This window comes from Salmo salar, chromosome 05 (genome assembly GCF_965601325.2).
Source record: "Salmo salar chromosome 05, fSalSal1, whole genome shotgun sequence".
Classification (NCBI taxonomy): domain Eukaryota; kingdom Metazoa; phylum Chordata; class Actinopteri; order Salmoniformes; family Salmonidae; genus Salmo; species Salmo salar.
Genome location: NC_138295.1, coordinates 40954097 through 40979756, shown reverse-complemented (window position 1 = coordinate 40979756; position 25660 = coordinate 40954097). Strand labels below are relative to the sequence as shown.

Here is a 25660-nt window from a genome sequence, read left to right as displayed (position 1 = left end):
AATCTGAGGCTTGTAGTTTTTCAAGTGATTGTCTATCCAAACTACAGTATCTGTGGGGTCATTTTGCACTTCCTAAGGCTTCCTCTAGATGTCAACAGTCTTTAGAACCTTGTTTCATGCTTCTACTGTTACTGGGGAGAGAATAAGAGCTGTCTCAACCAGTGGACTGCCTGAGACCAAGGAGCTGATTACTGCGCAGTAACGCAGGCGTGGAGGAACGCAGGCGCGCCGTTCCTTCTTATTCCTCTGTAATGAATACGCTATTGTCCGGTTGGAATATTATCGAATATTTATGTTAAAAAGACCCTAAGGATTGATTGTAAACATCGTTTGACATGTTTCTACGAATGGTAATGGAACATTTAGACTTTTTGTCTCTGGTTTTGTGCTCGCGCATTTTGCCTTTGGATAGTGATCTGAACGCGTGAACAAAAGGAGGTATTTGGACATAAATATGGAGTTTATCGAACAAAACAAACATTTCTTGTGGAAGTGGGAGTCCTGGGAGTGCATTCCGACGAAGATCAGCAAAGGTAAGTGAAGATTTATAATACTATTTCTGAGTTTTGTTGACTCCAGAACTTGGCGGGTAACTGTATAGCTTGCTTTGATGGCTGAGCTCTGTACTCAGAATATTGAACAATGTGCTTTTGCCGTAAAGCTATTTTGAAATCTGACACAGCGGTTGCATTAAGGAGAATTGTATCTATAATTCTTTGAATAACTGTTGTAAATTTTATCAACGTTTATGATGAGTATTTTTGTAAATTGATGTGCTCATTCACCGGAAGTTTTGGAGGCAATACATTTTCTGAACATCACGCGCCAATGTAAAATTGAGTTTTTGGATATAAATATGATCTTGATGAAACAAGGTTGTATTGTGTAACATTGAGTCCTGGGAGTGTCATCTGATGAAGATCGTCAAAGGTTAGTGATTCATTTTAGCTGTAATTCTGGTTTTTGTGATGCCTCTCCTTGCTTGGAAAATGGCTGTGTAGTTTTTCTTGTCAAGGTGATGTCCTAACATAATCTAATGTTATGCTTTCGCCGTAAAGCCTTTTTGAAATCAGACAATGTGGTTGGATTAATGAGAAGTTTATCTTTAAAATGGTGTAAAATAGTTGATTGTTTGAGAAATTTGAATTATGAGATTTTTGTTGTTTTTTATTTCGCTCCCTGCTATTCCCTTGGCTGTTGGCTAGGGGTCCCGCTGGCGGAACGGGGTCCCGCTGGCGGAACGGGGTCCCGCTAGCGGAACGTCTGTCCTCAACAGGTTTAAGCACAGTCTCCGCAGCCAGACAATTTTCTCATGGCTTCTGGAAAGAAATGCTGTCGGCATGCTAAACCGGTGTTGCTCATTCTGTCTCAGTCTCCAATATCTATGCTGCAACAGTCTATATGCAGAGGGGCTATGGTCAGTATGTCTTATCTGGTGTCTTGCTCTTTCTCCCCTCCCGGTGGACCTAAGCCCTAGGACCATGCCTCAGAACTACCTGGCCTGACGATTCCTGGCTGTCCCGTCCCCACTCCACCTGGTTGTGCTGCTGCTACAGTTTCTGCTGTTCTGTCTGTGGCAAAGGAAACCTGACCTGTTCACCGGACGTGCTACTTTGTCGTGCTGCTGCTCCAGTTTCAATTGTTCTGTCTGAGGCTATGGAACCCTGACCTGTCTCCCGGACCTGCTGTTTTGACCCTTTCTCCCCCTCCCCCTCCCTCTCTACCGCACCTGCTGTCTCAACCTCTAAATGCTCAGCTTTGAAAAGCCACCTGACATTTACTCATGAGGTGCTCACCTGTTGCACCCTATACAACCACTGTGATCGCTATTTCATCTATGAACATTTGAAAATCTTGAAGAATGAGCCTGGTTTGTCTCTAGGTTTCTTCCTAGGTTCCTGCCTTTCTAGGGAGTAATTCCTAGCCACCGTGCTTCTACATCTGCATTGCTTGCTCATTGAGGTTTTTGGGCCGAGTTCTGTATAACACGTTTAGACATCTGCTGATGTAAAAAGAGCTTATAAATACATTTTATTGCTTGAGTGGCACCATGGAGCAGGTCTTACAGGTAAGTAGATACTTTTGGTGTGTGTGTGTGCCTCTTGCTTCATGGTGTATCCCAAAAGTCTGGCCGACACCGCTTTCAAGATCTCTAAGTGGCGGAATGTCACAGTCTGTGGGGGTGGAATGATTTCAAGAACATCATCAAACAGGTACCAGTAGATGTCATTACGAGCAGACCAGAAGAATCTGTTTGGTCCAACGCAATACACTTTACTTAGACATGCGTTTCATCGTGTTAGGTATGATGCCTGGATACTGGTCTTCGGTGTATCCGAGCCTACATCACAGTCCAAGCTGCCCTGGACTTCCCCACTGGATTTCCTTCAATGGCTGTGGCCTTCCTTCACTGTCTGGCTGTGGCGCAGCAGTTGGCACATTCTTGCTGAAGCCAAGGTTGTGTGTTGAAGCACTTGCAGTCGGGTTGCTTCTGTGTTGAGCACAGAAAGCTGACATCACAATATATCAGATGTCATATCCACATACAGTGTCTTCGGAAAGTATTCAGAACCCATGACATTATCCACATTCTGTTAGGTTACAGCCTTATTCTAAAATTAATTAAATAGTTTTTCCCCCTCGTCAATCTACACACAATACCCCATAATGACAGAGCAAAAACAGGTTTAGACATTTTTGCTAATTTATTAAAAAAGAAAAACGGAAATATCACATTTACGTTAGTATTCAGACCCTTTACTCAGTACTTTGTTGAAGCACCTTTGGCAGAGATTACAGCCTCGAGTCTTCTTGGGTGTCACGCTACAAGCAAATACACCTGTATTTGGGGAGTTTCTCCAATTCTTCTCTGCAGATCTTCTCAAGGTCTGTCAGGTTGGATGGGGAGCGTTGCTGCACAGCTGTTTTCAGGTCTCTCCAGAGATGTTTGATCGGGTTCAAGTCTGGCCACTCAAGGATATTCAGAGACTTGTCATGAAGCCACTGCTGCGTTGTCTCGGCTGTGTGCTTAGGGTCGTTGTCCTGTTGAAAGTTGAACCGTCGCCCCAGTCTGAGGTCCTAAATGCTCTGGAGCAGGTTTTCATCAAGGATCTCTGTTCTTTGCTCTGTTCATCTTTACCTCGATCCTGACTAGTCTTCCAGTCCCTGCCGCTGAAAAACATCCCCACAGCATGACGCCTCCACCACCATGCTTCACCGTAAGGATGGTGCCAGGTTTCCTCCAGATGTGATACTTGGATTTCAGGCCAAAGAGTTCCATCATGGTTTCATCAGACCAGAGAATCTTGTTTCTCATGGTCTGAGCGTCTTTAGGTGCCTCCAAGTGGGCTGTCATGTACCTTTTACTGAGGAGTGGCTTCCGTCTGGCCACTCTAACATAAAGGCCTGATTGGTGTAGTGCTGCAGAGATGGTTGTCCTTCTGGAAGGTTCTCCCATCTCCACAGAGGACCTCTGGAGCTCTGTCAGAGTGACCATTGGGTTCTTGGTCACCTCCCTGACAAAGGCCCTTCTCCCCCGACTGCTCAGTTTGGCCGAGCGGCCAGCTCTAGAAAGAGTCTGGGTGGTTCCAAACTTCTTCCATTTAAGAACAATGGAGGCCACTCTGTTCCTGGGGACCTTTAATGCTGCAGAAATGTTTTGGTACCCCTTGACACAATCCTGTCTCTGAGCTTTACAGACAAATCCTTCGACCTCATGGCTTGGTTTTTGCTCTGACATGCATTGGCAACTGTGGGATATGATATAGACAGGTGTGTGCCTTTCCAAATCATGTCTAATCAATTTCATTTACCGCAGGTCGACTCCAATCAAGTTGTACAAACGTCTCAAGGATGATTAATGGAAACAGGATGCACCTGAGCTCAATTTCATGGTCTCATGGCAAAGGTTGTGAATACTTATATAAATAAGGTATTTCTGTTTTTGAAAAAATGTCTAAAAACCTGTTTTTGCTTTGTCATTATGGGGTATTGTGTGTAGATTGATGAGGATATTTTGGGGGGTTTAATCAATTTTAGAAGAAAGGCTGTCGTTTAACAAAATGTGGAAAATGTCAAGGGTCTGAATAATTTCCGAAGGCACTGTATACACAGATTTTCAGGGCAATTTACTTAGACTGAGATGTGATGATCTAAGCAGAAATTTATATTGACAAGAATAGAACGCTTTTCCAGTGACGTCACTCTAATAATCAGGGCCGGTCCTCGTTCTGCCGCAAGAATAGAAGTCCCAGTAAGCAAAATTACATTCCAGATGTTGAAGTTAGGTTCAATTTAGGTTCTGAATGAAAGATGAAAAGGTATTTTCCATATGTTTAAAATACATATTTTCCAGGACGTTGAAAAGGCCTCTTTTCCGGACTTTGAAAATATGTATTTTCTTGATGTTGAAATCAGGCTCATTTTTAGTTCTGAATTAAAGTTAAAAATAAGTTAATTTATAGACATCTATGCTTGGGCCAAATCCAGGATGTTCCAGACTGGACAAAATCTAAAACAAACATAGACTGCACCAAAAAAAGACATCCAAAAGGCGTTGGTCCGTGCTTACTACAGTGTTGCCTGAAATTGTATTTTATGAATGCACATCTATGTGGTAAGCCTACCGTTTGTAAAACACCAAAAATAGACGTCCGTTTTGGACAGGACAACAAAAAAAAGACATTGGCTCATGCTTAATGTGGTGTAGCCTACTATGTTGGCCTGCAACATTTTCTTTTTCGCTCTGATCAGCTTGTCAAAAATGTACAGATACAAACTTGAAACCACTGATCATGAAAATAGGGTTCAACTCCTGGACAGTGTGATTGTCCATTCCATATTGTCCATTTTACTTTGACCTGTCCTGTTTTTAGGATATGTTGTATTTTAACATGACATGTTTTATTTTATTTAGCACCATTTAAGCTAGGCTATTTGATCGAAGAAACAGTTTAGCTCAAATTACTGCCCTCGTCAATCTGCCTTCATAGGCGGCCGCCTAATCCTGCCAATAAACCTATTCATGACGACTTCTGTATATATTCTTAACATGGACAACATTGCAGTCATTATATGCATGTGGTTATGAGAATGAAGATAAACAATAATAATTAATTAGAATAATTAGATAACTTCACAAAGCGACAAACTCAACCATGTCACAGTCTCACAACCTGGTTTTGGCTCAAAATGGCCACTGATGTCACTTCCAGTTGATAACGCACAAGGATAAATTCACAATTTTTATGGGGGGGGGATTGGTTGGCATAACTGGGTTGAGGGTAGACTTAGTAATGCAACTAAATATTGTGATTTTAATCAATAATCCCACATTTATTTGGCAACATTTATGGGATTATATGCACATTTTATTAGTAATATCCGAAATACAAATTCAGTGAAGGCCATGGAGGTCATGACAATATGATTGGATTGGTGTCAGTGGAAAACAAGATAGTTTCTGATATTAATTACATTTATGTAACGTTTCTTACACTTCATTGCAGGGGACATTTTAAAACCAGAACCTGGAGCAGCGGTTCCCAACATAAGGATCCTGAGTTTCCTGGGGGGTGCCAAGGCCTTATTGATTTGAGGGATTAGGGGTCCTTGGGGGGAAGGTTGAGGACACACTGCTGTGCACAGGGTTATCTTTTTTGTTGTTGCACATAATCAGTGGGGTCTGGAATTATTGGATCCCTTGATAAAAGATGAGCAAAAAAATACTGTTTAAAGAATATTGTATGCAAATCTGACTATAGAGCTCTTTGGTGGGTTTGGCCTTCAAAATTACACATATGCAGAAAATACCACTATGCAATTATTTTGACACCCATCTTTCAAAATTCTGGACCCCACTAGATACTTTCATATTTTCAGAAGTTTTTATTGAGAAATGTACACAGCGATATTCCAAAAGTTACAAATCCAGTCAAATTGACAAAAGGGACTTGAACAAAAATTGTACAACTCAATAATGCATCAGATTAATAAGTACAACAGTTGCTACTACAATACTACAACAATAAATTAACACTAACGAGCATGACAGCGATGGATTTTGACATCGGCTGATGTAAAAAGGGCTTTATAAATACATTTGATTGACTATGGAACCACGTGGGCAGACTGATACAGTCATTGCTAAACAATCTCTCTCGGAGAGTCAAAGTATTGCCACGGCGATCGTCAATCATCACGGTTGTCATGGCGATTGCCATTGCCCCAATGGTTGGCACAGTGACAGGTAGGGTCAGGTTGGGGTGGAAGGTCAGTTTTTGGTGGCCTTGAGTAGGCAGGTGAAGAAGGGGTGTCTGAGAGCCTGGTCCAGGGAGAGGCGTTTAGTCGGGTCATACTCCAACATCTTTTGGACCAAGTCAAACAGCTGCTCGTGGTCCGCACTCTGGGTAGTCATGTATTGCTGAGAGAAGACAGAGATGGTTAGATTCATCGACATCAGCCAACACAGGACACACCAACACTGTGATTCAGATGGCTTTATATAATTCACAATACAAAATAGGTTCACCCATATTGCAAGAGGCCCTCCTTACCTTGAGTGGTTTGCAGTGTTTCCTCACATATCTGCCAGAAGAGCTGTGTGCGTCCCAGTCCAGCTTGTAACGATGGACGTACCGACGCTTCCTGGTTTTCTGCAGGAGGTGTCCAGGTATGGGGCCAAGGACTCTCTCCATCATAGCCAGGTGTTCTTTACTGTCATGGGTCTGGAGGAGAGAAGAGAGACATGGAGATGAGGCTACATCCAGGACACACTGATCTACCCTTGCATAGAAAGAAGCCTGAACACCTTAAGATGAATGCATGATTTAGAAGGCATTCTAGTATGACGCTGTTGATGTGATAGCAGATAGTCACCCACCTGGAAGAGAGTTGATCCCAGGTAGTACTCTATGAGGATACAGCCCAGACTCCACACATCACAGGCATGGTCCCAGCCCAAACCTACACACCGAGAGAGAAAAGCATTACATCACTAACAGAGAAACGAAGGATGCAAGAGCCCCATGTGGCCTGGTCAACAGAAGTGCAATACATAGGGAATAGGGTGTCACAGCTCAAGTCTGTAAGCACCTTTATCACATACTATCAGTAACTGCCTGGACTATTGATTGGTTGATATGAGTAAGTATTTATTGCACTTTCACTGTAAACATGTAGCCCATTGCACTTTTCATATTAATTTATTGTGTATTATTCTGTGTTTTAAGCACATGACCAAATGACTTTCCCCCTGGTGGGATAATAAAGTTGATCTAATCATGACTTGGCATTGCGGCAGAGTGGCAAAGTTGGTATCTTACCCAGAATGACCTCTGGAGCGCGGTAGTGGCGTGTGGACACTACGGAGGTGTGGTGGTCGTGTTCATACGTGGCGTTGCCAAAATCAACCACCTTCACATCCGGGTTCTTCAACGTCCTCTTGTCACGTCTCTGTAGGGCAGAGATGAGTCATGACATGTATTCATTTGAGTTAGTCAGACAGTACACAAAGTCAAGTCATGTAAGGCTTGACAACCAAATCAGTGAAGCAAATCAGTGAACTTCAGTTAATTTAAGGTGAGTCCGTGTTTTGTCAATCGGAGAGCAGGTAGATGAGACTCGTACCATTTTGGCATTGTACTCGATGTCGTACTTCGAGTCCACAAACAGAATGTTCTCCGGCTTCAGGTCAGTGTGTGTCAGCTTGTTCTTATGCAGGACTAAAACGAACACAAACAAAACACAATCAACACAGGCAGGAAAGTAGACACTCGTTTCTATTACACCATACAATTGAATACACTCGTATTAGGGATGTGCATCTTTTCCTTTCAAGGCAATTCGATAAGCATCTAGATAAATGTAGCCTTTGCTTTTTGTCCTCCCACTTTGGTTCTGAAATCACTATCACCCACTAAACCCACTAATGAACTTGTCATTTTTGCAGATTAAGTGTTTGAGCTAGTAATGTGTCAATATTTATCATGTAAAAATGAGCTATGACAAAGCCAATGAATATACAGCACAACTTTGGAGTTCAACCCCCATCACAAAATCAAATATAAAAAAATTATTGTTGAAAGCAAAACGAACAAAACTACTGCTGATGGTGAACCTGAACAATCAAAATAAAATATATTTTAAGTCCCATTCAGAAGGTCTAGCCAGATGAGTTGTCTCCGGTAGTTTACGTCTATTCCGGTAAAATATTTTTCAGCAGATGTCACTTTAGCATTTTAATGCCGAAGGTGCCGTGCGGCTGTGCAAGATCAGGAAAAGGCGCGAAGCTGGGCACAGTGCGCAGTTTGACTAGGCTACAGATTTTGCCTGGGGTTGTTTGGCATGCAAAATTACTTGTAGATCAATGACTGTCAACAGTCACATGCAGTTTGACACTGAAGGAGAGAACTTATCAGTTGTCACAAAATATTAGCTATTTTCGTAAGGTAGAAAAAATGTAATATTATAGGCCATGGGTGATGCGTAACGTTTGAATTGATTTTCTGACTGATGCACTCTACATTTGGATCCGTTTGGGGTCTGCAGACTGATGCACCTTGTATCTGTGAATCGTTACATCCCTAACTCGAATAACAATCTCTGTAGTCACCACTTACCTGCCAGCCTGTCATTTACAATGTCTACCTCTCAAATGACATCATATTCCCCCCAAAAATGCACTGCATAGAGAAAAATAGGGTGCAATTCAGGACGCACACAATACTTCAGCTGTGACATTTAGCAGTGGTCTTATCCAGAGTGGATGGTGGTTACTACCACAGAAATCCTATTCAATGACTACTCCAATACGTTATAAAATTTAATTTTACTCACATCGTACGGCTCTGATGATCTGGTAGGCCATGATTCTGATGTGTTCTACGGGGAACGGCTGGAAGTTGTTCTGCTTAAGGAAGTCATAGGTACTGAGCCCCAGCAGCTCAAACGATATACACACGTGGCCATGGTGGTCGAACCAGTCCAGCATCCTCACACACGCACTGAGATGGAAAGGAGGAGGAGAAAGTGGGGAAGGACAGAGACAAAAGAGGGACTTAAATTTACATTTTTGTCATTTAGCAGACATTATTCAGAGTGACTTAACTTCTTATGGATGGGTGGCAGTATTGAGTAGCTTGGATGAAGAAGGTGCCCAGAGTAAACGGCCTGCTACTCAGTCCCAGAAGCTAAGATATGCATATTATTAGTAGATTTGGATAGAAAACACTGAAGTTTCTAAAAACTGTTTGAATGATGTCTGAGTATAACAGAACTCATATGGCAGGCAAAAACCTGAGAAAAATCCAACCAGGAAGTGTGGAAATCTGAGGTTTGTAGTTTTTCAAGTCTTGGCCTATCCAGTATACAGTGACTTAGGGTTCATTTTGCACTTCCTAAGGCTTCCACTAGATGTCAACAGTCTTTAGAAAGTTGTTTCATGCTTCTACTGTGAATCTTGAGCGAACAAGAGGTCCTGGAAGTTGATGACTCAAATGACATGAGCTCAGTGGCGCGCGTTCACGTGAGTGTTAGCTCTGTTCCATTTAATTTTTGAAGACATTGGAATCGTCCGGTTGGAATATTACTGAAGATTTATGTTAACCTGTTAGGGCTAGGGGGCAGTATTGACACGGCTGGATAAAAAACGTACCCGATTTAATCTGGTTACTACTCCTGCACAGTAACTAGAATATGCATATAATTATTGGCTTTGGATAGAAAACACTCCAAAGTTTCTAAAACTGTTTGAATGGTGTCTGTGAGTATAACAGAACTCAAATGGCAGGTCAAAACCTGAGAAGATTCTGTACAGGAAGTACCCTGTCTGACCATTTCTTGGCCTTCTTTGCCATCTCTATCCATTACAAAGGATCTCTGCTGTTACGTGACACTTCCTACGGCTGCCATAGGCTCTCAGAAGGCGACAAAAAGCTGAATCGTGGCTTTGCAGGCTCTGGCTGAAACAAAGTAGCGCGTTTGGGTAGTGGCTGGTTACAGTACTGTGAGAGTCCGGCTCATGCCCGCGTCGACCGAAAGCTTTGTTTTCTTTCCTCTGTTTACCTAAAAGGAGATTCCCGGTCGGAATATTATCGCTTTTTTACGCGAAAAATGGCATAAAAATGGATTTTAAACAGCGGTTGACATGCTTCGAAGTACGGTAATGGAATATTTAGATTTTTTTTGAGACGAATTGCGCCATGCTCGCGACCCTGATTTACCATTTCGGATAGTGTCTGGAACGCACGAACAAAACGCCGCTATTTGGATATAACGATGGATTATTTTGGACCAAACCAACATCTGTTATTGAAGTAGCAGTCCTGGGAGTGCATTCTGACGAAGACAACAAAGGTAATCAAACTTTTGTAATAGTAAATCTGATTTTGGTGAAGGCTAAACTTGCTGGGTGTCTAAATAGCTAGCCCGTGATGGAGGACATATCGAGTGCATAGAGGAGTTCTGTATCTATAATTCTTAAAATAATTGTTATGCTTTTTGTGAACGTTTATCGTGAGTAATTTAGTAAATTCCCCCGAAGTTTGCGGGGGGTATGCTAGTTCTGAACGTCACATGCTAATGTAAAAAGCTGGTTTTTGATATAAATATGAACTTGATTGAACAAAACATGCATGTATTGTATAACAATGTCCTAGGGTTGTCATCTGATGAAGATCATCAAAGGTTAGTGCTGCATTTAGCTGTGGTTTGGGTTTTTGTGACATTATATGCTAGCTTGAAAAATGGGTGTCTGATTATTTCTGGCTGGGTACTCTGCTGACATAATCTAATGTTTTGCTTTCGTTGTAAAGCCTTTTTGAAATCGGACAGTGTGGTTAGATTAACGAGAGTCTTGTCTTTAAAATGCTGTAAAATAGTCATATGTTTGAGAAATTGAAGTAATAGTATTTCTAAGGTTTTTGAAAATCGCGCCACGGGATTCAACTGGCTGTTGCGTAGGTGGGACGAATTCGTCCCGCCTAGCCCAGAGAAGTTAAAAACACCCTAAAGATTGATGCTATACATCGTTTGACATGTTTCTATGAACGTAAATATAACTTTTTTTGACTTTTCGTCATGACATTTCGGCACGCTTCCTGGATTTGGAGTAGTGGACTGAACCCGAACAAAAAGGAGGTATTTGGACATAAATTATGGACTTTATCAAACAAAACAAACATTTATTGTGGACCTGGGATTCCTGGGAGTGCATTCTGATGAAGATCAAAGGTAAGTGAATATTTATAATGCTATTTATGATTTTATTTGACTCCAAAATGGCGGGTATCTGTATTGCTTGATGTTGTCTGAGCGCAGTACTCAGATTATTGCAAAGTGTGCTTTTGCCGTAAAGTTTTTTTTTACAAATCTGACAGCGGTTGCATTAAGGAGAAGTTTATCTATAATTCTTTGAATAACAGTTTAATATTTTATCAACGTTTATGATGAGTATTTCTGTAAATTGACGTGCTCATTCACCGGAAGTTTTTGGAGGAAAACATTTCTGAACATTACGGGCCAATGTAAAATGGGGTTTTTGGATATAAATATGAACTTTATCGAGCAAAACATACATGTATTGTGTAACATGAAGTCCTATGAGTAACATCTGATGAAGATCATCAAAGGTTAGTGCTTAATTTTAGCTGTATTTCTGTTTTTTGTGACACCTCTCCTTGCTTGGAAAATGGCTGTGGTTTTTCTTGTTTCGGGTGCTGTCCTAACAATCTAACTTTATGCTTTCGCCGTAAAGCCTTTTTGAAATCAGACAATGTGGTTGGATTAACGAGAAGTGTATCTTTAAAATGGTGTAAAATAGTTGTATGTTCGAGAAATTTGAATTATGAGATTTTTGTTGTTTTGAACTTGGCGCCCTGCTATTTCACTGGCTGTTGGGGAGTGTCCCCCGCAGGTGGGACGCTAGCGTCCCACATACCCCAGAGAGGTTAAGGCAGCTAGCTAGGTAAGATAACCAATGTCTGATATTGATGACAAACATCGATATTTGATAATTAAAGTGAGATATTTTAGCGATAGTCCATAACTAAAGTGTAAGCCTGGCAGATAGCCTACTACTGCTGTGTAGCCAACTGCTGCATCTGTGACTGCTTCTCATCCTTGTAATGCAGGGCCAACCTGATTTCTGGTAATGTATGTGGCTTGTTCTAACTGTGTGTGAGACTTACTATCTCCGGTCACAGTCCAGAGAGTTCATCTGCTCCAGCACCTCCACCTCAGCCATGGCCGCCTCGCGGTAGCGGTCAATGTTTTTAATGATCTTCAGTGCCATGCGAGCACCACTTCTGGAATCACAGACAACACAAACATCCAACAGTTAAGTCTAGAGAAGGGAGAGGCTTTCAAACGAGAAAGTGAAAAACAGAGATTGAGTTGGTGAGAGCATACTGTACACATTCAAGCGGGTCATTCATCTCGAGGGAGGTGCTCAAAAGTTAGGGGGGGGGGCAGAAAGAGTAGCACAGTCACTGTGACATCCAGACGTTTCCAGTGAGCGACTTACTTAGAGTGATCGATGCATTCCACGACTTTCCCAAAGGCTCCTTCTCCTAGAGTGGACACAATCTCATCTACAGGGAATAAAGAGTACTAGTTAGAACCAGAGGAGTGACGACTGGCATCCACTACCATGACACCTGATCTGCCACAAAATGGCTGCTGCTAGCACTGATTTGACCTAAGCTGCTTTGTTTGATATGGATTTAGCATTATACTGTCTGCAACTAGAACAGAACAGGGCTCCAAGCCAACAGCACATAAGACACAGTACACACATCACACTAATAATGATGTTATGTAGCAAGGTGTAATACTAATCAACATTTAACAATAGTGATAAACCCTACCCGCCCAAATACAATACATGCCTACAATAGAATGGGTATTTTGCAACAGTACACCATAACAAAACCAAACTGTAACAAAAGAGATATAGATAGTTGACAGAGAAAAAAAGGGGAATATATTCTATACATCTCGCTCTCAGCATGTCTCCCCTGTGATAGATCAGGTGACCCTCGTCATCATCCACAACACTCCTGGATCTTTTCCTGCTCCTGCGATGATGGCTCCTCTGTTGTCCCATCACCACCATCATCAACCATCAACCACCATCATCATCGACCCAGAGAACATCAGGCCAGGCCACCACAACCGGACGGAACGTGCCATTCATTCATTCAGCGGGCGGAGAGGGGGGAATCGGACGTGGGGGAGAGATTCGGATGGATCGGCCCATTCAGAGTGGGTGGGTAGTAGGGAACCAGGCAGCGCCAGCGGACCACAGCGGGAGCAGCACATTCAAATTCAGCCCCACCAGAGAAAGGCATAGGGGGCGTCACCACATAGTGGGTGTTACAGAAGAGAAACACGGCAACAAGAATGTTCATGTGAGAGACTTTCTCAAAGTAAATGGTACAAAAAAAATGATAAGCTATCACAGTGTTGAATAGGCTAATATGAATTTGTCTCCTTCAAGTTACAGCTCTTGGTTATCTTCTGACTGTGAATGATACATATAAAGCTTCCCTTGACTATTCTTATTGAAGCATCGTAAAGGTGTTTGCTCCTAGTCTGTTAAAAGTTATGCCTAGATGATCTTCAGTGATTTTTGGTACTAACATAGGATCCATAAGTCTTTTTACTGTGGGTGTGGTACATACGGCGAGAGATACACACACAGAATGCTAACACCATTAATAACCATATTGGGAAGGAAAATGAGAGAGAGTAGGATGTTCTCATACCGAGTAAGAGGAGCGTAGGTGAGAAGGGCTGCGTCTCCGCCCTCGGCGGCTACTGCGCCTGCTGCGGCCGCTCCGACCAGATGATTTGCTGTAGTGGTGCCACTCCTTGTCCCTCCCACGGTCTCCGTCTCTATCCCTGCTGTCCTCGTCGTAGCCCATCTCCAGGCTGGCTACTCTGGCCCCCTTGTCCTTAAACTCTAGCCTCTGCTGGTTCAGGCTGCGGGTCTCCAGGTAATGCCTGAAAGAGAGAAACACAGCTTAGCGACTGACTCCTCCTCCTCCTCCTGCCTACTTAGTCACTGCCTGGTTCCGATGGCTTCACCCGACACCCTATCCCAAGGGGCTTTATATGTATTAGTAACAAGCTGATTCACGACTACAGGGTGCTACATCATTATTCCTGTGTTCTTGGCGTGAAAGCCTAGAAGTTTGGCGTTCAAGCATATGGTAGATTCATAGTCCTAGGGGTAAACTGACGCAACAAACTGGACAGAATATCTCACAAGAGCTGTCAGAACAGCTCATGACATGTAGGGCGGCAGGTAGCCTAGCGGTTAGTTACCGAAAGGTAGTTAGTTCGAATCCCCGAGCTGACAAGGTGTAAAATGTGTGATTCTGCCCTTGAGCAAGATAGTTAACCCTCCACAACAACAGCGCTCCGATTTAGGATTGGGTTAAAAGCAGAAGTCAAGTTTTGGTTGGACCTTGTGTGCAATTGACAAAAATAAATGTTATCCTTTCATTTTAAACCTTACACATTTATCTATCATAAATATGAGAAGCCAGCTGAATGTATGCATGTATATATTAATGCACAAGCACAACCCCCCTCCCCCACTCCAATGTGCACACTGGAAAGCACAGGTGTCCACTACGACAGTTATTGATGTGGCTTAGTGAGGAATCCGTGAAGCCCTTTCAGGAGAGGCTATGAGGAATGTGGTCTGAATCAGACCTCCAGAGCCACGATGGCACCCTGGTGGGTGTCAGGTCTCTTCCAGGAAAAGGTCTGAATCGCTGTGGGACTTATTATTAGAGCTGCCCTGCCCTTTCCTCCTGCCCTGGAAACTTCCACCATGAACGTCTCTCTCACATAGCATACAGCTCATTCAGGGACGGACACAGGAACTGGAAAGGTTTTACCTTCCAGCAATAAAAAAAGACATTGAAAGTGTCCAATGACTTCCCATAAAAGTTAAAACTTTGAAAATATAAAGACAAGGTTCATCCACATTTTGACAAACAGAATATTTCAGGATTTTGGGAATGAGGCCCTTAATCTACATCCCCAGTCAGAAACCATTTTTTATATATACACTAGAGGTCGACCGATTATGATTTTTCAACGCCGATAACGAATGGAGGACCCAAAAAAAGCCGATACCAATTAATCGGACGATTATTTGTTTGTAATAATGACAGTTACAACAATACTGAATGAATACTTATTTTAACTTAATACATCAATAAAATCAATTTAGGCTCATAAATAATGAAACATGTTCAATTTGGTTAAATAATGCAAAAACAAAGTGTTGGAGAAGAAAGTAAAAGTGCAATATGTGCCATGTAAGAAAGCTAACGTTTAAGTGCCTTGCTCAGAACATGAGAACATATGAAAGCTGGTGGTTCCTTTTAACGAGAGTCTTCAATATTCCCAGGTAAGTAGTTTTAGGTTGTAGTTATAGGACTATTTCTCTATACGATTTGTATTTCATATACCTTTGACTACTGGATGTTCTTATAGGCACTATAGTATTGCCAGTGTAACAGTATAGCTTCCGTCCCTCTCATCGCTCCTACCTGGGCTCGAACCAGGAGCACATCGACAACATCCACCCTCGAAGCAGCGTTACCCATGTAGAGCCAGGGGAACAACTACTCCAAGTCTCAGAGCGAGTGACGTTTGAAACGCTATTAGCGCGCACCCGCTAACTAGCTAGCCATTTCACATCGGTTACACCAGCCTAATCTTGGGAGTTGATAGGCTTGAAGTCATAAACAGCGCAATGCATTACGAAAGTGCTGTTTGAATGAATGCTTACGAGCCTGCTGGTGCCTACCACCGCTCAGTCAGACTGCTCTATCAAATCATAGACTTAATTATAATATAATAAACACAGAAATACAAGCCTTAGGTCATTAACTTCTCTAGGATGGGGGGCAGTATTTTGACATCCGGACGAAAGGTGTGCCCAAATTAAACTGCCTGCTTCTCAGGCCCAGAAGGTAGGATATGCATATTATTAGTAGATTTGGATAGAAAACACTGAAGTTTCTAAAACGGTTTGAATGATGTCTGTGAGTATAACAGAACTCATATGGCAGGCAAAAACCTGAGAAAAAAATCCAACCAGGAAGTGACTCGTAGTTTTTCTATCTAATCCCTATTCAAACTAGTGTCTGTGGGGTCATTTTGCACTTCCTAAGGCTTCCATTGGCTGTCAACAGCCTTTAGAAACTTGTTTCATGCGTCGACTGTTACTGGGCAGAGAATAGGAGCTCAGTCAATCAGTGGACTGCCTGGGACCAGTGAGTTGTTTACTGCGCTGGCACACCGCTCCTTTTCCCTCTAATGAATACGCTATTGTCCGGTTGGAATATTATCGAAGTTTCATGTTAAAAAGACCCTAAGGATTGATTGTAAACATCATTTGACATGTTTCTACAAACGGTAATGGAACTATTTGACTTTGTCTCTGGTTTTGCGCTCTCGCGTTATGCCTTTGGATAGTGATCTGAACACGTGAAAAAAAGGAGGTATTTGGACATAAATATGGAGTACTTCGAACAAAAAGAACATTTCTTGTGGAAGTGGGAGTCCTGGGAGTGCATTCCGACGAAGATCAGCAAAGGCAAGGGAAGATTTATAATACTATTTCTGAGTTTTGTTGACTCCAGAACTTGGCGGGTAACTGTATAGCTTGCTTTGATGGCTGAGCTCTGTACTCAGAATATTGAACAATGTGCTTTTGCCGTAAAGCTATTTTGAAATCTGACACAGCGGTTGCATTAAGGAGAATTGTATCTATAATTCTTTGAATAACTGTTGTAAATTTTATCAACGTTTATGAGTATTTTTGTAAATTGATGCGCTCATTCACCGGGAGTTTTGGTGGGAATATATTTTCTGAACATCACGCGCCAATGTAAAATGGGGTTTATGGATATAAATATGACCTTTATCAAGCAGAACATACATGCATTTTGTACCATTGAGTCCTGGGAGTGTCATCTGATGAAGATCAAAGGTTAGTGATTCATTCTAGCTGTATTTCTGGTTTTTGTGACGCCTCTCCTTGCTTGGAAAATGGCTGTGTGGTTTTTCTTGTCTCGGCGCTCTCCTAACAACCTCATTTTATGCTTTCGCCATAAAGCCTTTTTGAAATCGGACACTGTGGTTGGATTGAGAATCTTATCTTTAAAATGGTGTACAATACTTGTATGTTTGAGAAATTTGAATTATGAGATTTGTTGTTTTGAATTTGCCGCCCTGCTATTTCACTGGCTGTTGATAGTGAAAGACATTGACGTTTATGGTGAGGTACACGGAGCAATGACAGTCCTTTACGCGACCGCATCGATTATATGCAACGCAGGTCAGGCTAGATAAACTAGTAATATCAACCATGTGTAGTTAACTAGTGATTATGATTGATTGTTTTTTTATAAGATAAGTTTAATGCTAGCTAGCAACTTACCTCGGTTTCTTACTGCATTCGCGTAACAGGCAGGCTCCTCGTGGAGTGCAATATAAAGCAGGTGGTTAGAGCGTTGGACTAGTTAACCGTAAGGTTGCAAGATTGAATCCCCGAGCTGACAAGGTAAAAATCTGTCGTTCTGCCCCTGAACAAGGCAGTTAATCCACAGTTCCTAGGCCGTCAATGAAAATAAGAATGTGTTCTTAACCTCTATGGGCTAGGTGGGACGCTAGCGTGCCACCCGTGGTGCACTCCATCAACAGCAGGTGCATTTCAAGAGCGGCAAATTTGAATCCAAATAAATGTCAAAATTCAAATTTTTCAAAAATACAACTATTTTACACCATTTGAAAGATAAACATCTCCTTAATCTAACCACGTTTTACGATTTCAAAAAGGTTTTACGGCGAAAGCATAAATTTAGAGTATGTTAGGACAGTACATTTACAAGAGTTGTGTGTAATGTTTTGTCAAGTCAAAGACAGGGTCACCAAAACCATAAAACCAGCTAAAATGATGCACTAACCTTTTACAATCTCCATCAGATGACACTCCTAGGACATTGTTAGACAATGCATGCATTTTTAGTTCTATCAAGTTCATATTTATATCCAAAAACAGCGTTTTACTATGGCATTGATGTTGAGGAAATCGTTTCCCTCCAATAACCGGCAGTCAAGTCAGCGTCACAAATTAAATAATTAAAATTAGAAAACATTGGTAAAATATTATATTGTCATTTAAAGAATTATAGATTTACATCTCTTGAACGCAATCAACTTGCCAGATTTAAAAATAACCTTACTGGGAAATCACACTTTGCAATAATCTGAGCACTGCGCCCAGAAAAATACGCGTTGCGATACAGACTAGACGTCATGTTGGGGAGATCTAAAATCGAAAATACTATGTAAATAATCCATTACCTTTGATTCTCTTCATCAGATGTCACTTCCAGGTATCACAGGTCCATAACGAATGTAGTTTTGTTCAAAAAAGCTCATCATTTATGTCCAAAAATCTCCGTCTTGTTAGCACATGATCTAAGCCAGCCGGACTTCTCGTCATGAACGAGGGGAAAAAATATATTTCCGTTCGTTCAAACATGTCAAACGTTGTATAGCATAAATCATTAGGGCCTTTTTTAACCAGAACATGAATAATATTCAAGGTGGACGAATGCATACTCTTTTATAACGTATTGGAACGAGGGTACCCAACATGAACTCGCGCGCCAGGTGTCTAATGGGACATCATCGTTCCATGGCTCTTGTTCGGTCAGATCTCCCTCCAGAAGACTCAAAACACTTTGTAAAGGCTGGTGACATCTAGTGGAAGCAATAGGAAGTGCCAAAATATTCCTCAGCCCCTGTGTTTTTCAATGGGATCGGTTTAAAGTCAATACAACACATCAGGTATCCACTTCCTGTCAGAAAATGTCTCAGGGTTTTGCCTGCCAAATGAGTTCTGTTATACTCACAGACACCATTCAAACAGTTTTAGAAAATTTAGGGTGTTCTATCCATATGTAATAAGTATATGCATATTCTAGTTACTGGGTAGGATTAGTAACCAGATTAAATCGGGTACATTTTTTTTATCCAGACGTGCAAATGCTGCCCCCTAGCCCTAACAGGTTAACCTGTTAGGGCTAGGGGGCAGTATTGACACGGCTGGATAAAAAAACATACCCGATTTAATCTGGTTACCACTCCTACCCAGTAACTAGAATATGCATATACTTATTACATATGGATAGAACACCCTAAATTTTCTAAAACTGTTTGAATGGTGTCTGTGAGTATAACAGAACTCATTTGGCAGGCAAAACCCTGAGACATTTTCTGACAGGAAGTGGATACCTGATGTGTTGTATTGACTTTAAACCGATCCCATTGAAAAACACAGGGGCTGAGGAATATTTTGGCACTTCCTATTGCTTCCACTAGATGTCACCAGCCTTTACAAAGTGTTTTGAGTCTTCTGGAGGGAGATCTGACCGAACAAGAGCCTTGGAACGATGATGTCCCATTAGACACCTGGCGCACGAGTTCATGTTGGGTACCCTCGTTCCAATACGTTATAAAAGAGTATGCATTCGTCCACCTTGAATATTATTCATGTTCTGGTTAAAAAAGGCCCTAATGATTTATGCTATACAACGTTTGACATGTTTGAACGAACGGAAATATATTTTTTCCCCTCGTTCATGACGAGAAGTCCGGCTGGCTTAGATCATGTGCTAACAAGACGGAGATTTTTGGACATAAATGATGAGCTTTTTTGAACAAAACTACATTCGTTATGGACCTGTGATACCTGGAAGTGACATCTGATGAAGAGAATCAAAGGTAATGGATTATTTACATAGTATTTTCGACTTTAGATCTCCCCAACATGACGTCTAGTCTGTATCGCAACGCGTATTTTTCTGGGCGCAGTGCTCAGATTATTGCAAAGTGTGATTTCCCAGTAAGGTTATTTTTAAATCTTGCAAGTTGATTGCGTTCAAGAGATGTAAATCTATAATTCTTTAAATGACAATATAATATTTTACCAATGTTTTCTAATTTTAATTATTTAATTTGTGACGCTGACTTGACTGCCGGTTATTGGAGGGAAACGATTTCCTCAACATCAATGCCATAGTAAAACGCTGTTTTTGGATATAAATATGAACTTGATAGAACTAAAAATGCATGCATTGTCTAACATAATGTCCTAGGAGTGTCATCTGATGGAGATTGTAAAAGGTTAGTGCATCATTTTAGCTGGTTTTATGGTTTTGGTGACCCTGTCTTTGAATTGACAAAACATTACACACAACTCTTGTAAATGTACTGTCCTAACATACTCTAAATTTATGCTTTCGCCGTAAAACCTTTTTGAAATCGTAAAACGTGGTTAGATTAAGGAGATGTTTATCTTTCAAAGGGTGTAAAATAGTTGTATGTTTGAAAAATTTGAATTTTGACATTTATTTGGATTCAAATTTGCCGCTCTTGAAATGCACCTGCTGTTGATGGAGTGCACCACGGGTGGCACGCTAGCGTCCCACCTAGCCCATAGAGGTTAACTGACTTGCCTAGTTAAATAATGGTGAAAAAAAATAATACAATTTAAAATAAATAGGCTAATCGGTGTCCAAAAATACAGATTACCGATTGTTATGAAAACTTGAAATCAGCCATAATTAAATTGGACCAGTCGGAAGTTTACATACACCTTAGCCAAATACATTTAAACTCAAGTTTTTCACAATTCCTGACATTTAATCCAATTAAAAATCCCTGTCTTAGGACAATTAGGATCACCACTTTATTTTAAGAATGTGAAATGTCAGAATAAGAGAGAATGATTAATTTCAGCTTTTTTCTTTTATCACATTCCGAGTGGGTCAGAAGTTTACAAACTCAATTAGTATTTGGTAGCATTGCCTTTAAATTGTTTAACTTGGGTCAAACATTTCAGGTAGCCTTCCACAAGCTTCCCACAATAAGTTGGGTGAATTTTGGCCCATTCCTCCTGACAGAGCTGGTGTAACTGAGTCAGGTTTGCAGGCCTCTTTGCTCGCACACGCTTTTTCAGTTCCGCCCACAAATGTTCTATAGGATTGAGGTCAGGGATTTGTGATGGCCACTCCAATACCTTGACTTTGTTATCCTTAAGCCATTTTGCCACAACTTTGGACGCATGCTTGGGGTCATTGTCCATTTGGAAGACCCATTTGCCACCAAGCTTTAACTTCCTGACTGATGTCTTGAGATGTTGCTTCAATATATCCACACAATTGTCCCGCCTCATGATGCCATCTATTTTGTGAAGTGCACCAGTCCCTCCTCAATCAAAGCACCCCTACAACATGATGCTGCCACCCCCGTGCTTCACAGTTGGGATGGTGTTCTTCGGCTTGCAAGCTTCCCCCTTTTACCTACAAACATAACGATGGTCATTATGGCCAAACAGTTCTATTTTGGTTTCATCAGACCAGAGGATATTTCTCCAAAAAGTACGATCTTCGTCCCCATGTGCAGTCGCAAACCATAGTCTGGCTTTTTTAATGGCGGTTTTGGAGCAGTGGCTTCTTCCTTGCTGAGCGGCCTTTCAGGTTATGTCGATATAGGACTCGTTTTACTGTGGATATAGATACTTTGGTACCCGTTTCCTCCAGCATCTTCACAAGGTCCTTTGCTGTTCTTCTGAAATAGATTTTCACTTTCGCACCAAAGTACATTCATCTCTAGCAAACAGAACCCGTCTCCTTCCTGAGTGGTATGATGGCTGCGTGGTCCCATGGTGTTTATACTGGCGTACTATTGTTTTTAAAGATGAACGTGGTACCTTCAGGCATTTGGAAATTGCTCCCAAGGATGAACCAGACTTTATTTCTGAGGTCTTGGCTGATTTCTTTTGATTTTCTCATTATGTCAAGCAAAGGGGCACTAAGTTTGAAGGTAGGCCTTGAAAAACATCCACAGGTACACCTCCAATTGACTCAAATGATGTCAATTAGCCTATCAGAAGCTTCTAAAGCCATGACATAATTCTCTGGAATTTTCCAAGCTGTTTAAAGGCACAGTCAACTTAGCGTATGTAAACTTCTGACCCACTCGAATTGTAATTCAGTGAATTATAAGTGAAATAATCTGTCTGTAAACAATTGTTGGAAAATTACTTGTCATGCACAAAGTAGATGTCCTAACCGACTTGCCAAAACTATAGTTTGTTAACAAGAAATTTGTGGAGTGGTTGAAAAACGAGTTTTACTGATTCCAACCTAAGTGTATGTAAATTTCCAACTTTACACACACACACACACACACACACACACACGTTCAAAAGTTTGGGGTCACTTGGAAATGTCCTTGTTTTCCAGGAAAACATACGTGAAATGAGTTGCAAAATGAATAGGAAACATAGTCAACACGTTGACAAGGTTACAAATACTGATTTTTAATTCAAAGTGTCCTTGAAACTTTGCTTTCGTCAAAGAAACCTCCATTTGCAACAATTACAGTCATGCAGACCTTCGGCATTCTAGTTGTCAATTTGTTGAGGTAATCTGAAGAGATTTCACCCCATGCTTCCTGAAGCACCTCCCACAAGTTGGATTGGCTTGATGGGCACTTATAGGGTTGAGATTAGGTGAGATTGGTTGAGATTGGGTGACTGTGCTGACCACACCATTATAGACAATACCAGCTGACTGCTTCTTCCCTAAATAGTTATAGCATAGTTTGGTGCTGTGCTTTTGGTCATTGTCCTATTGTAGGAGGAAATTGACTCCAATTAAGCGCCGTCCACAGGGTATGGCATGGCGTTGCATAATCTCCCACACTACCATCACCAAAGCACCCTCAGACCATCCCGTTGCCTCCACCATGCTTGACAGATGGGGTCAAGCACTCCTCCAGCATCTTTTCTGCGTCTCACGAATGTTTTTTTGTGATCCGAACACCTCAAACAGATGCTTTTGCCCATCTTATTATTTTATTTTTATTGGCCAGTCTGAGATACTGCTTTTTCTTTGCAGCTCTGCCTAGAAAGCCAGCATCCCGGAGTCACCTCTTCATTGTTGACGTGGAGACTGGTGTTTTACGGGTACTATTTAATGACGCTGCCAGTTGAGGACTTGTTTGAGAAACGGATGCCGCACTAGACACTAATGTATTTGTCCTCTTGCGCAGTTGTGCACCGGGGCCTCCCACTCCTCTTTCTATTCTGCTTGGAACCAGTTTGCGCTGTTCTGTGAAGGGAATAGCACACAGCGTGGTACGAGATCTTCATTTCTCATAACAAGAATAAACTGATGTGTTTCAGAAGAAAGTTCTTTATTTCTGGCCATTTTGTGCCTGTAATTGAACCCACAAATGCTGATGCTCCAGATACAACAAGTCTAAATAGTCTAAAGAAGGACAGCTACTTTGAAGCAAGGCATGCCTCATAGTATGTTTTCAAAATGCATACTCCCTCCAGCTCACATTGTAAATTGGTGGGTGACGCGCTGATAGCCTGTTGCCTGCACTTGAATGAATGGTTTCAATCAATTCTTTGAGAGAAAATAGATATTTTTGAAATCGTACACCAAAACAATTAATACACAATGGCATTTAGAATTGTTGTGCAATGAATGGGCTTATAAAAGCATCTATTACTCCAGCATCAACCAGCTGAGGAGCTGCAGGAGAAATCCTGCTCAAAAATCATGTTATAGTTGTGTTGGATGAAACAAAATGAAGCTATAGACCGATAAGCATGATAGTCAAATGTATCAAGGTATCAATTTTCTAGGTGTAACAGTTGGGATAATGGGTGAATTCCATAAACAACATTTCTCATTCCTGGATTGAGGTACATTTCCTGAGCCATATAGCTTGTCTCAATGCAACCTTGATTGCCTTCTGACCCCAGGGGCAGATCAGTTTAAACAAGCATAATGGGATTTGAAAAATTATTTAAGCAGGCAAGTCGGTATTTATAGTAAGTAAAAAGGAGAGATCTAGTTAGGGGTTACTTGAGGATAGGTGGAGCATCTGTTAGTTCTGTTGACCACTACAGTGAAGTGATGACAGATGAGGTCAAAATATTTACCCTTCATTTGTTTCGAGGTTAGGTCTTCGAGATTTGTTCTCCCTTTCACTGCTGTGGGAATCATCTTGTCTTTGTCGCTTTCGGCTCTCCACTCTCTCCTCCCAGCTGAATTCATTGAGCCAAACGCCAGGGGAACGCATTCGCTTTGACTGTCGCATCTGCCACACAAGTGATGAATGTTCACATTAGATACATTGTTAGCTAAAGTTAAAGCTAGCAACATGGCTAGCTGCCAACAAACGTCGATAATAATTCAAATCTAGATATTCGTATACATGTAATATAGTGAATTCAACCATACAATAGGATTCCTATGCAATAACTTTGTTATTTTGCAAGAATTATCTAGGTAAGTTAGCTAGATAAGCATGGTCAATCTATCCTCTTTGTTGCCACTGACTGGCGACGTCTTTGTTCTAGATTGCTAATTAGCTAACGTCGTTAGCTGCAACTAACGTTAACTAATAACAAAATAAGTTAAACGTAACGTTAGCTGGCTAGACTTCAGATAACGTTAGCAACATCTGAGAGACAAACTGTAGCGTCAACACAAAAAAAAAAAAAAAAAACTATTGTCAATATTTATATTCGGGTAAAAACAAGTATAGTAACGCTTTAGCTAGCTAGTTTCCTGGTTCGTCGACGAAACGTGGAGGCTAGCAAACGGTTTAACATTGAACGGATTATATATGGTTTCCGTTCTTCTATGACACATTAAATAATCTGTCCTCACCTTATCTAACGATTGATGTATCCCAAAATACAGATTAATAGGTAGAAAACTGTATTTTTCAGTAGCTACTTCTGTACACTGCACAAACTAACCTGCCTACAAAATGGCGAACTCGGCTGCTGGAACTTTCCATACATAAGTAAATCAATTACGTCAGACGCTGTACCACGCCCAATGCTGTGAATTTTGGAGATTGTAGTTTTTTAAGAAAACGTTTCCTGTCGGCATTGAGGAAGAGGATGTAGGTTTCCCCTTTCATCTGTGCAGCAGGCCTGAAATTCAAACCATTCCTCACCTCAGTAAGCCCATTCTGATCAGACACTGACATCCATGCAGACACCCAGTGTTCGTATTTCTTTAGTTTCCCTTCCTGGATAGTCACCTGTTGAACTGTCCTGGGCTAAGTAATGAATGTTTTTTTGGATTATCAAGTCAAACAGCACTTCTTGATACTCTTTCCTCCCCAAGCACGGTGGGGTACGCTGACAAACTTTGACAGATGCGCAATCGAGAGCATCCTGTCTGGCTGTGCGTCAACTGCACCGCCCTTAACCGCAAGGCTCTCCAGAGGGTGGTGTGGTATGCACAACGCATCACCGGGGGCAAACTACCTGCCCTCCATGACACCTACAGCACCCGATGTCACAGGAAGGCCAAGAAGATCATCAAGTACAACAACCACCCGAGCCACTGCCTGTTCACACCGCTATCATCCAGAAGGCGAGGTCAATACAGGTGCATCAAAGCTGGGACCGAGAGATTGAAAAACATATTCTATCTCAAGGCCATCAGACTGCTAAACAGCCATCACTAACTCAGAGAGGCTGCTGCCTTCATTGAGACCCAATCACTGGACACTTTAATAAATGGAT

General features: G+C 41.5%; 1 protein-coding gene across 3 annotated transcripts; it reads right to left on the bottom strand.

The window, feature by feature from the left end:
* Positions 1–5866: 5866 nt before the first annotated feature.
* LOC106604913 (dual specificity protein kinase CLK4) lies at positions 5867–25107 on the bottom strand. Of its 3 annotated transcripts, none has more exons than XM_045718249.2 (12): positions 25084–25107; positions 24056–24213; positions 13764–14001; positions 12991–13090; positions 12521–12587; positions 12186–12302; positions 8836–9002; positions 7627–7721; positions 7323–7452; positions 6881–6963; positions 6555–6725; positions 5867–6421 (listed from the first exon to the last, which is right to left on the bottom strand). In XM_045718249.2, exons 2-12 carry the CDS (start codon positions 24211–24213, stop codon positions 6272–6274), a joined length of 1476 nt encoding a protein of 491 aa, XP_045574205.2. In that variant the 5' UTR covers positions 25084–25107; the 3' UTR covers positions 5867–6271. The 3 variants fall into 3 exon arrangements, with proteins under 3 accessions (XP_045574205.2, XP_014055513.1, XP_014055514.1); XM_014200038.3 differs by lacking the exon at positions 25084–25107 and adding an exon at positions 24789–24920; XM_014200039.3 differs by lacking the exons at positions 12991–13090; positions 24056–24213; positions 25084–25107 and having other exon boundaries at positions 13764–13940.
* Positions 25108–25660: the final 553 nt, after the last annotated feature.

Coding starts and splice junctions, on each gene's coding strand:
- LOC106604913 (XM_045718249.2), bottom strand. CDS start 24,213: ATGCGACAGTCAAAGCGAATGCGTTCCCCTGGCGTTTGGCTCAATGAA. Junction 13,091..13,763: donor ACCTACGCTCCTCTTACTCG/GTATGAGAACAT, acceptor ATGGGACAACAG/AGGAGCCATCATCGCAGGAG. Junction 6,964..7,322: donor CGCTCCAGAGGTCATTCTGG/GTAAGATACCAA, acceptor CTCGGTGTGTAG/GTTTGGGCTGGGACCATGCC.